Source organism: Pongo abelii, chromosome 2 (assembly GCF_028885655.2).
Source record: "Pongo abelii isolate AG06213 chromosome 2, NHGRI_mPonAbe1-v2.0_pri, whole genome shotgun sequence".
Classification (NCBI taxonomy): domain Eukaryota; kingdom Metazoa; phylum Chordata; class Mammalia; order Primates; family Hominidae; genus Pongo; species Pongo abelii.
In genome coordinates this window covers 117,024,327-117,036,589 of record NC_085928.1, presented here as the reverse complement: position 1 = coordinate 117,036,589, position 12,263 = coordinate 117,024,327, and the positions used below count along the sequence as shown (strand labels likewise).

At 46.4% G+C, this 12,263-nt stretch overlaps 1 protein-coding gene across 2 annotated transcripts in view; it reads left to right on the top strand.

Moving 5' to 3' along the window:
• Positions 1-12,263, top strand: part of ITGA9 (integrin subunit alpha 9) — a 387,085-nt gene that overhangs the window by 38,726 nt on the left and 336,096 nt on the right. For both annotated transcript variants that reach the window (XM_024245138.3, XM_054552331.2), the window contains exon 5: positions 6,291-6,358. In XM_024245138.3, coding sequence (XP_024100906.3) covers positions 6,291-6,358 — 68 coding nt within the window. The remainder of the gene's footprint in view (positions 1-6,290; positions 6,359-12,263) is intronic.

Sequence of the window (12,263 nt, the reverse complement as noted above, 5' to 3'; positions counted from 1 at the left end):
CGCCAGGACAACAGGCCTGAGCCACCACGGCTCCCTATTTCATGAGTCTTTTAGCTTTGGTCCCAAAATTGAATTCTGCTCAGTTCTGAGCTGGGGTTCTCACTGAAATGTGACTGTCCCATGTTCAGGGTCACTTTTTTTTTTCTGAGAGTAGAGCATGACACAGTGCATAGTAAGTTGAATGTCTGTATATACATTATTATGTGCCTGTATTGTGACTTGCTGCTGAAGTAGGGAGTTGGCAAAATGGGTTGCTAAGTTCTGGGTAAAGGGAACACTTTAAAGATTACAAAACTCTTCTTTTGGTAATATTAAAAAATTATTGGCCAGGCGTGGTGCCTCATACCTATAATCCCAGCACTTTGGGAGGCCGAGGCTGGCAGATCACCTGAAGTCAGGAGTTTGAGACCAGCCTGGTCAACATGGTGAAACCCTGCCTCTACTAAAAAATACAAAAATTAGCTGGGCATGGTGGTGTGTGTCTGTAATCCCAGCTACTTGGGAGGGTGAGGCATGAGAATCACTGAAACCTGGGAGGCGGCAGTTGTGGTGAGCCAGGATTGCACCACTGCACTCCAGTGTGGGTGACAGAATGAGACTCTGTCTCAAAAAAAAAAAAAAAGTTATTGTAAAAAATAAATAACATAAAAATTACCATTTTAACCATTTTTAAGTGTACAGTTCTGTAGCATTATGTACATTCACACTGCCATGCCATTATCACCACCATCCATCCCTGGAACTTTTGCATCACCCCAACCTAAAACTCTGTACCCATTAAACATGAACTCCTCATTCCCTGCTTCCCCTAGTCCCTGGCAACCGCCATTCTACTTTGTCTCTGAATTTGGCTACCCTAGACACCTCATGTAAGTCGAATCATACAGTATGTGCCCTTTTGTGACTGGCTTGTTTCACTTAGCATGATGTCCTCAAGGTGTATCCATATTGTAGCATCTGTCAGAATTTTCTTCCTTTTTAAAGGAAGGAATATTTAATAATATTCCATTGTATGTATGTGCCCCACATTTATCTATTCATCTGTTTATAAAACATTTTATTTGGATGATAAGAATGTTTTCACTGGAAATGTGCTTTGCGAAGCATAAGGGAGTGGCAGAAGCAGATCAGAAGTTGGAAGCCTTGCTCTTGGGTCCTGACTCTGAGGCTAATCAGCAGTGTAGCTTTAAACAAACCACTTGCTCTTTCTGAGCAAAAATATTCCATTTGTAAATAAATGGACAGAGTTAGAGTTATTAGGCATTCCCTAAAGATCGTTTCCCCTTTTAAAATCTTTCTCTCATTTAATTCTAAGTTTCTGGCTTTATGCACTTTGTGTTTCTTGCACACCATAGCTTAGTCATCAGTTATTTTCATAAAATGTTCTCTCTTCCTCTTTAACCTAGCTGTTTATTTACATTTTCCCCCCATTTATATGGTGGTCCCTTGTAAACTGAGGGTAGTTTTATTTTCATTTTTCTGTATAATTGCCCTTTTTATTACTAGAGCTCTGTCTGCCCAAATGCATTGTTTCCTGTATTGTACAATTATCAGTTATTTAGATTTGCCACTCTGTTAGAAACAAAATGCTTGTTCTTCAATGCCACAATGAAATAGCCCTTGAACGTAAATTTAATTTTCTCAGCAAGGCAATTTTTACTTCTACTGAAGTGTGCGACTCGTGGATGGAGTAATGGTGAGAGCACACCTGGACAGGGGAGGGGCAGGGGTTCTTATTCCTGATGCAGGTAGCCCCTACTGCTGTGTCATTCACCTATTTCCTGGGGTTCAACCGCATAGTCTAAGCTAATTCCAACTGGCTATTTTAAAGAGAGCAGGAGTACGATCCTGAGTGGCAGGGTGAGTAGTTTGGCGGGAAGGGTGGTTACAGAACAGGTGACTCAGGATGATTTGGGTCAGAGCAAGTGACCAGGGGTGACTCAAGATGGAGCAGGTAACCAGGGTGACTCAGGTTAAAGCAGGTGACCAGGGGAACAGATCTGAACTACTGATTAGAACTGGCGGGAAAGTTGTTTACTGAAACTAGAGGCAAGGGGGCCAAAGAGAACCAGGAAGTTAAACTTTAAAATGGAAAATCAAAGAATAAGAGAGCTGAACATACTGACATACTGATTCTTTGAAGAGAAACTTGGAATTCACTATAACAACTCCTTGGTGAAATTCAGAATAAAGACTGGCAAGCTATTTTTCCCCCAATATTTTATTTCAGAGCTAAGCTAAGGAACTACAGAAAAATAATTGTAAAATTGATGTGTTAAAAAGCTTTGAAAGACAAAACTTTCTCGGATGGGTAATATGAAGGGAGATTATTAGGAAGAATATATGTTACGCTGTATGTGAATCTTGATCTTTCTGTGGAATGGTTTTATTCTGGCCTTTTGGAAAGGGTACAGGAAGTGACCCCACCCAATTGGTGGTTTGCTTGAATTACGTTCATTAATGTAGGCTCCATGCATTGAGTTGCGGATTGTGAACATTTGGAAACCAGTATTTTTTTCCTCTCTGAATTGCCTTCTGTTTAGACAGGGCTTAATAAAACCAGCAGCTAAACCAAGGAAAATACTCCCATTTTTAGAATGGAGGAGCCATACGACTTAATGAATTAAAGCATGTAATGCAGGCCAAGTAATTCAAACCCACCCATGGCAGAAAGAGTTCCACAACCTGGTTCCAGCTCCTCTAAGTGACTTCTAAGTCCCCTTGTTCAACCCTATCTTTTGGGTCTCAGATTTGGCTTCCCCCATTTTTTTTTTTTTTTGAGACTGGATCTGGCTCCGTTGCCCAGGCTGGAGTGCAGCGGCATGATCGTGGCTCACTGCAACCTCTGCCTCCCAGACTCAAGCCATCCTCCCACCTCAGCCTCCTGAGTAGCTGGGACTACAGGTGTGCACCACCACATCCAGCTAATTTTTGTATTTTTGTAGAGATGGGGGTCTCACTTTGTTCCCCAGGCTGATTTTCAGCTGCTGGACTCAAGTGATCTGCCTGCCTCGGCCTCCCAAAGTGCTGGGATTACAGGTGTCAGCCACCGTGCTGGCCAGCTTCCCCAAATGTAAGGGTTAGGTTTGTTACAGTGCCTGTGAGCTGCTGTCAGGCAAAGCCTGCTTTTCCCCTGCTTCTTTGAGGTGGATAAATGTTTTGTTCAGTAGTGGAGAGGGCACTAGCTATTGTAGTCCTCTCTGCAGGGCCATGTCCCTGAGGGCATTTGGAGACCAAGTAGACATGCCCAGGAGCAGCCAACTGCTGGGCCCCACAGCCTTTGTGTTTGTGCAGGAAAAGTTCTTCCTGGGAACACAGGAGACTGGAGGTCACCCCCACCCCCTCCCAGGTCCCTCCACCCTGCACTTCCTGGACTTGTCAATGGAGGGAGGGTGTGTGACCCGGGCTTGTTGGGGATGTTGTTTGTGGGGCAGCCCCTTGCCCCTCTGCGCCTACCTCCCTTCCCATAGCTTTGTGATATAGGCTGTCCTGCCATCTCAGGTCTAGACAAGCAAAATCAGGTTGTATTTTTAAGTTTTTTAGATACGAGTATGTAGAATAACCCTATGTACGTACTCTTTGGGGAAGAAAGGCTCATACATGACATTTAGAAGATGGATTAGGGAGAAACCTAAACCTGCCCTCTTGACATATATATGAAGGAATCAGGTTAAAATAATAGTAGTGCCCTTAACTCACAGAAATAGCATTCAAAGGAGTGAAAACAATGGAAAGCATGCCTGTGGCCTAGGCTGTGGAAGGTGTGGAATGTGAAACTATCTAATTCAATAACACCCACTAACTTTCCTAGACTGGAGTTGCCAGGCCCCACAACTGTCCCCCAAGTGTGTGTGGCAGGGATCGGGTAGGTGGTAGAAGGATTAGAACTGGATCCTACTCTACCTTGAAGGGATTAATGACAGTCACAGAAGTTTCTGGGAGGCTGGGACATGGCCTTGCTCTCTGATCTGGATTTGGTTATAGAAGCCAGTCAGGAGCCCCCATTGTTTGATTCCTTGCCCTAGAGCATCCTGAGAAGGCAGATTAGACTTGGGGTTTCAGAAACATGAAAGTCAGCGATGGTACCCACTTCCATGTGTGTCCCAGGCCCTCAGACCTCTGTTGGGGCAGTCCCAGCTTAGAGGGGTGGAGGCTGGCCTGAAAACAGTGCTTCATGCTGCCTGAAACAGGGGTGCCTTTAAGGGCTTCCCCTTGCTGGCCTTTAGCCTGGGCCAGAAGTGGGGTACTCTTAGCTCCCAGTGAGGCTGTCACCACCTCAGAAACTCGAGGTCCTGCTCCCAACATAGACCACACCAAGTACAGTTTGGGGAGGAGGTTGAGAAAGGCACTGAAGTTCTCAAATCTCCCATTTTTTGGAGGCCTTGTCATAAAGAGACCTTGAGACTGCTTTAAAAGATGAAAGAGTCCCACACAATTCCTATTCATGTCAGGAATTTATGAGGCTGAACTGGTCGTGTGTCCTGCACTATAGTTTCATTCAGCTCATGGGGTCTGAATTTCCTTTTTATGTTTCATTTTTTGAAGAGTTACAATTGGATGTTTAGTCTCTAGAGTCAGTGGGATGGATATACTTTTTGCCAGACTTTTCACATTTAATATGTAACTCTTTGTTTAGGTTGAGACATTTTGATCCTTTTTGCCATTGTGCTGTTTGATGCAGGATTTATTATTAATTTGTATTATTTCTTGCTATTATGAAATTTGATGCAGGATTTGTTCATTGCTTTGCACTAGTCTCACTCCCAGCCCTGGTGCAAGATTCTGCAGGGAACAAACAAGTTCCTTTTGTCACTGGACTGCTTTCTGGCAGGTCTAGCAGTTGTCGTTATAATAACCAGACAAGGCGGGAGAACTGATTTTACCCTGCATGGAAGAGGAGTAACTCAATTGACATTCTTTGTCATTTAGCAGTCAGTTAATGGCCACTTACTGGAAAATGTTACTAGGCTCTGTGGTGAGTGTTGTTAGAAACTGAATTACTCTGTATATTTCCCCAGGGCCCTTTTTCCCCTTGCCTGGAGTAGACACTCAGAACTGCAGGAAGTGGCACTGTGTTGCAATCATAGTTTCATTGTTCCTTTGTATTTTGCGTTTCAAAAATAATGATATTGCTTTTAATGGTACCAGAGACTTGCCAGGAGCCCAGGGGGTGGTACAGGGTCACTGGAGTAGCCCCAGCCTGAGGGTGCCCAGGAGTGGTCTGTGGAAGGTCTCCAGCAATGTCAGCCTCACGTGATTAATTTGAGTCACTGTGAACATCTCTCCACCTCCTTGACTTTACCCATGAAATGATTTTCAACATCCAGTCACTTTCCTGGGTATTTTTAGTCACTCACTTTGCAGAACCTTTGATGGTCTACAGAAGTGAAGGAATGGGTTTCTAAGTCCAAGCTGAGGTGGAATCCTGGCATTGCCATTTACTAGAGCTGTGTGACCTTAGACAATTCACTTAACCTCTCTGAGCCTCAATATTCTTACCTGTTAACAAATGGGGAGATGGGTTCCCAGGGATGAGAGACCAGTGAAATGATACGCCTGGAGACAGCTAACACAATGCCTGGAACATGCTAAGCACTTGTCAAAAGTTTCCTCCCCCTCTTCCTTGCCAACTTAAAATTAAAACTGCAGCAGCAGAACGCCCCCATTTGTTGGGCAGCAGTGTTGTGAGCTGAGGGGATGGAGGAGAAAAGCTTATCTGTTAGTTTTCTTTCCACCTGGAGAGATCTTCCCCCTTTCCTTCCACACAGCAATAGTGTAACCGAATGCCAGAGGAGTCCCTTCTTCTTGCGGTCCTCTGTGGATGGCTTGTTTCTCTTTGGATGGTAGGAGGCATCCAAAGCCTCTTTTAGGGAAGGTTAGTCTTCATCCAGGAGACTCCACACTGGGATGGCCACATCATTCCATTTCTGGGTCACGTTTTCAGCTCCTTGGGCCTGTGAGAGATCTCTGTCCCTTCTGGAGTCAATGAAATAATTGTCACTAGCTTCCCACTTAATGACTGTGGCTACTGCTCCTCTTTCTCGCACACGAGGGGAGGAAGTCTGCTGGGGCACTGGGCGGCCTCCCTTCCCGATGGCACCGGAGCCTGGATTTTTGAGGTCTGGCGGATTCCTGAGACTTTCCTTCCTCACCCCAGTCTGGACGGCATCCCTGGGTCCAGCCTGCCGCAGCACTCGCGGGAAGTGGCCGGCTGGCTCTGCTGGCTCCACACACAGCTGGCACACACTGACATGGCTGTGGTTTGCTTCTCTCTCCTTCCTTCCCCCTAGAGTATAAGAAGAAGTACGGAGAGGAACACGGCTCCTGCCAGGCTGGGATAGCGGGCTTCTTCACCGAGGTGGGTGTCTGCTGTCTGGGCATTTCTATTGTCTTGTGGGTGTTCATTTCCTTGCTTATGTGATTTTGACAACGCTTAGAGGTGGGACTTCTGGAGTCCCAGATACTTGAGCCTCGAGGGAGCAGATTCTGGTCCTCACACCAGAGGAGGCTATTTCAACCTGCCAGGAGGGCACCAGCTGGCCAGAGACCACAGGGCAGAGGAGGTGGGGTGGCTCATCTGGAGGCTACCCCCATTTGATGATTTCTGTAGGAGTCCACTTGACTCTGAGACCTGGGGAAGGAGTCGATTTGGGGATGTGTGAGTGAGATGACATTCAGTCAGGTTGTGCCCCATCATTGGCGGCTGTGCAGATACATGAAGCGTGTGAGCATCCCCTCCTAGCAGCCTTCTCTCCTTAGTGGAGAGACTTGTTTGTTTTTTGAGACGGAGTCTTGCTCTGTCACTCAAGCTGGAGTGCAGTGGCGTGATCTCGGCTCATTGCAACCTCCGCCTCCAGGGTTCAAGCAATTCTCTTGCCTTAGCCTCCCGGTTATAGGCGCCCACCGCCACACCTGTATTTTTAGTAGAGACGGGGTTTCGCCATGTTGGCCAGGCTGGTCTCGAACACCTGACCTCAGGTGATCTGCCAGCCTCGGCTTCCCAAAGTGCTGGGATTACAGGCTGAGCCACCACACCCGGCCTGAGAGACTTGGTTTTACACACAACTCTAACCATTCCCTTTCCCAGATTCTGAAGGACAGGACACCTGCATGCTTATGTGCCCGTGTGGTAGTGGCATGACTTTTGGCTGGTAGTACATTTTTAGGGACTGTTTTCTTGTGTCATTCTTACTTACTGTTAAGTTTGCCCTTCATATCAGTTCCTCCTCTCTCAAACGCTTTCATGACTGCCTGCTGGCACTGTCCATCCATGTGGTTGCTCAGGCCAAAAAAAGAGTACTTTTTACTTCTAATTCATCTGCAGTCCTGTTGTTTTAGCCTCCAAAACACATCCCAAATATGACAGCTTTTATTACCATTACAATTGCCTCCATTATCACCATCATGCTTCTAGAAAGGCCACGACCATCACCTGGAGGTACATTGGCCCTGATTGGTCTTCTTACGTCTGTTATGCTTTTTTAAAAATTGTGGTAAAATACGCATAATATAAAAGTCACCACTTTAAAGTGTAATTCAGTGGCATTAGTGCATTCACAGTGTTGTGCATCCATCACCATGGGCTAGGTTAGAACACTTTATCACCCAGCCTGCATCCATTCTGATCTGTGCAGTGTGCTTTCTGCATACTAGCCCCAGGGGCCTTCAAATGAAACCCATCCTTCTGACTCTGAGGCTTCCCAGTCCATGGAGGATTACAATCTAAAGCTCCTCATCCTGGCCCCTGGACTTGGCTCCCTGAGGCCACTTCTCTCTTTTCCTCACTCCAGGAGAGCAGAGAGCTGGGGAAGGGCATGGGACATGGGGGGTGGAGGGAGGGTGAAGGGTGCTCTCTGGCTTCTAAAGTGAGGGCCCCTCCTGAGTCAGGAGCAAGACTGCCTACCTTCCTTTCAGAAACTGCTGTTTAAATCCAAAGAGAACATAGACAGTTGGCAATATAGTGTCTGATCCAGAAAGCAAGAAAGAAAAGGCAGAAAGTCAGAAGTTTTATTTTCACTCTCAAACCAATAAATAGGAGATGCTACCCTCCAACCCCCATTCCACACCCTCAGTGATTCTTCCCTCGCTGGAGAATCATTTTTATGACAGTCGACAGAGTTCTATGCCCTGGGAGTGGCACCACCAATCGTCCTAATCATTGAGGCTGAATTTAAAGATTCTTCTCTCACCTCACTCTCCTACTTCTAAGCCACCTTGCAAGTCCCACCACCTCCTATGCCCTCAAAACCTCTAACAATGACATCCATTGCTCTCCACATCCTCTGCCACCCTACAAATCTAAGCCATAGTTGTCTTGCTCCCAACCCACTGCGGAACCCTTCTGCTGTCTTGCTTCCACCCTTGCCTCTGGACAGACTGGTCCCCATGTAGCAGCCAGAACCACCTTTTACAAACAAGAAAAATATCATGGTGCTCCCTTGCTCAGGACTTTCTGGTGTCTTCTCATCCTACTTAGAATGAAATGCACATGCCTTCCCTTGGCCTCCCAGCCTTCATTCCTTTCCAGGCTCATCTCCTACCTCACCCACTACATGATATTTTCAGCTGCTGCTAGGACATGCTGGACTCCCACTGGTGGCATTGCACTGGAGATCCATTCACGTGGCTCCTTGTACACAAGTGTTTCCTTAGAAGAGACACTAATGGAGGAACTGCTGGGTCCAAAGGCACTCAGATTTGAATTTTGATACATGTTGGCAAATTGCATTTCAGACATGTTTACCAGTTGACACTCCCCTGCATTGCGTCTGTCTCCATCTTCTCTCACTCAGACTTTAAATTTTTGTTATGAAAAAACATCTCGTTTTAATGTCACTTACCCTGATTATTAATGTTGTTTAATATCCTTTTAAAATATTGACCATTTGTATTTGTTTTCCTGGAAGTTGCCTGTTTATGTTCTCAGTACATTATTCTGTTTTGTTGTTGTTGTTGTTTTCCTGGTTTTTAGGAACTTGCTACATATTTTCAACACTAATCTCTTACCTGATATACGTGTTGCAAAATTTTTCATCAGCCTTTTTCTTATCTTTTAAGTTTGTCTATGGTGTCTTTATCATCCTGGCAATAAACATGCACATTTGGCCAAATCTATCAGTCTTTTTTTTTTTTCCCCCTAGATTCTAAACTTATCTCTTAAGAAGGTTATTCCTCATGTGTACTGCAAGTTGGCATGAACAGCTGGGCAGGAGAGTGCCCGGATCTACAACACATGTCTGGGCTGAACAAACTCCCATATTTTATACTTATATTTTCAGTATACTTGTATTTTTAATAGCACTTTCATAGGTTGTTTTTAAAAAAGATTTCGATTTTTAATCTTTCTGGAATTTGTGTTGTATACATTGTGTGATAGAAACTAACTACATTATTTTTCTAAATATGTAGTTGGTTGTTCTGATACTGGTTTGTTAAACAGCTTTTCCTCTTCCCGTTGAAATGCCATCCTGCCATGTGGCGACTTCACTCTCTTCTTCCATCTCAGTAAACATTTAGATTGTGTGACAACTATGGCTGTTGTTCCTCCAACAGGCCTGTCTAGTATTGTATGACTTGAGCCAATAGGCAGTGGGAACCACTGTAAGTTCACAAGCAGGTGACACACTGGCAGATGGCAGTGTTGAAAGAAAGGCTATTTGGGCTGGGTTTGCACAGAACTTTGGGAGTGGAAGGGCCTGAAGGGAGGCCTGGTAGGAGGCCGTGATGTGGTAGGAGGCCGTGATGTGATGTAGGAGGCTGTGAAGCAACAGGACAGTGTAGAGGGAGGCTTAAGGAATAAAAATGATTGGGGGAGGCAGAGAATATGAAGGAGGTATCAAGGGGCTGGGTGGCCAGGGAGCTGTGGGGTAGAGGAAGGAGGGTTTGAGCCAGGCTTCTGGAGAATAGTGGTGCCTCTGGTGAAAAGGGGTTGCCTGAGAAAGAACCCATTGGGAGATATAAACTGCCGAGTCTGCTTTCAGACACATGGAGTGTGCGATGTTTTTAGAGGACATTTGGACTTAGGGACTGGAGTCCTGCCTGGGGCAGAAACTTAGATTTGGCCCTTGCTCATGACTCTCTTAGGGGATGAGTGTGCTTAGTGTAGGGCATAGGGGAGACACCTCCCTTTAGATGGGAGGAGAAGCTAGATTGATGGGACACATCAGAACTCAACGGAGATGTTGACAGAGAGCCGAGAGAGAAAGTGTTCCCAGGAGGGAAGTGTCATTCTGTTTGCCGCAGCAGCTGGCAAGTCAGGCATTGGGCTGGGTGGAGGCAGGGAGTGGTAGGAGGAGCCGGCGGGGCAGGAGTGTGGAGGGGAAGTCCAGGTAGCTATGCAAGCTCAGGGTGACCAGAAGAACAGAAGACCTGCTGAAATCCAGGCTCTGGGATTTAGAACCTGAGGGAAACACGGGGTGTCAGCATGTGCTGGCTATGCTCATGGTACAGCAAAGTGGGGACATGGTGGGTGTACAGAGTGGCCGGGGAGGGTGGGTGGTGGTGAGTGGGAAGGCGGCCCCTCTGGGCGCCACTCTGTCCTCTGACCCCGGCCTGCTGTCTCCTAGCTACTTTGGACTTTGGCCTCCGCTTCGGTTCCCAGGCTTTTGGCCTCCTTAAACAGGAGGTCTTTGAACTCACTGCCTGCCTTGTTTCTGGAAGTTCAGCTGTTTGTGGCAGAGCAGGAAATGTGGTTGAAGGGTCCAGGCCAGCGCGGCTCCCCTCCTCTGCCCTTTTGCTGACCTCGCCACTTGGGCTTGCCTTTTCTGTGAGCTGTTGTCCCCTCCCAAGCTGGACATGGATCTGTGGCCTTCTGGACGTAGCTATGTTGCCCCAAAATATTTTGGCCTAAGGTGCCTGCTTGACCTACAGGTCACTGACCCTGAGCTTAACAAAGGCCTCTGAGCTATGGATACCACCTGAATTTTAGCCTGTCATTGAGAATTAGAGAGAATTTCCTGGGAAGTTTATTTTTGTAGATGAGGCTAACAGAGGTAGTAGATACTGCTTAGCAGCAAGAGAGGATTTGGACCAGCTGGGCTGGCGTTCACACCTGCTGTAGAAGCCTGGAGACACTTGGGTGGGAGTTTGTTCAGCACGGACTTCTGTTGTAGATCCCGGGCACTCTCCTGCCCAGCTGCTCATGCCAACTTGCAGTACACAGAGGAAATATATGGCTTTTCCCAGGCCCACCTACATACCCTGGTCCCTCTAGGGGTTCTGCTAATAAACACATCTTGGGAAAAAGCTGCATTGCTTATTGATGGGATTCCACAAATGTGACTTAGGTAGTGGTGGCCTTTGCTTAGGGAAGCTTTCATTTGTGTGTGTGACATTGACATTGGCTTTTCCTGCATGGTGGGGAGCTAAGTATTGGTCACTTTTTCCTAGCACTTGTGAACAGCACCAGAAGGGTCACAAGCATCATCCATAGTGAACAGAAAAAACAACTATGAGGGATTTCCAGGAAGGCACTGTCCCTCCCTTCAGCCTTAGCCCTGAGGGTCTCAGGCTTGGCCCTGTTTTATGTAGTATGGACTGAAGGGAGAGGGGTGTGAGCACTGGGGGCGGGGTGGCATGGAGCGGTAAAAACAAGAGCTGTTGGTTTTAAAGGTTTTTGAAGACAGGAATTGCTTCATCTTACCCTGTTTGTAATATTTGAGAGGGGATGCAGTGGTATGGTAGGCATACATTTTTCAACTTTTATCCTGGGTTAGTCTGAATCATCAGAAAGCAACATATCCCATCCCTGCCCCCAATGTCCCGAAGAGCCTTTGCAGGCCTGTGCTGATGCTCAAAGCTTTGGCCTGTGCAAAGCTGCAAGTGGAGAAAGCTCTGCACTGAGGATACATCTGGGGCTGAGGAGGTTGCTCATTAGGTTCTTCAGTGCCCTTTGTATTATATTTGGACACTGATTACAAATTCCTTTCTAAGCTCAAGGCCAGGAGAAAAAGTCTCTCTCCTCTGATGAACTTATTTGTGTTTTTTGTACTCTTTCTAGAACTAGCCTGGTCTCTTATGCAGGACAGATGAGTGTGAAAAGAATGAGTGGATGGATGCTCTGCTGTGTTTCCCAGTGGAGAGTCCTGACTGCAGAAAGCCATCTATTTTTATAAAACAGCGAGATACCCCTGGGAACATCTGGCTTATCATCAACAGCTTCCTTCAAGGGGGGTAGGATCTCAAAACCTTAAAATGAAGTGCTCATCAACAGTCATTTCTCGTCTACACCCTCCTGAATTATCAAAAAGCAAACCATTCTGGCG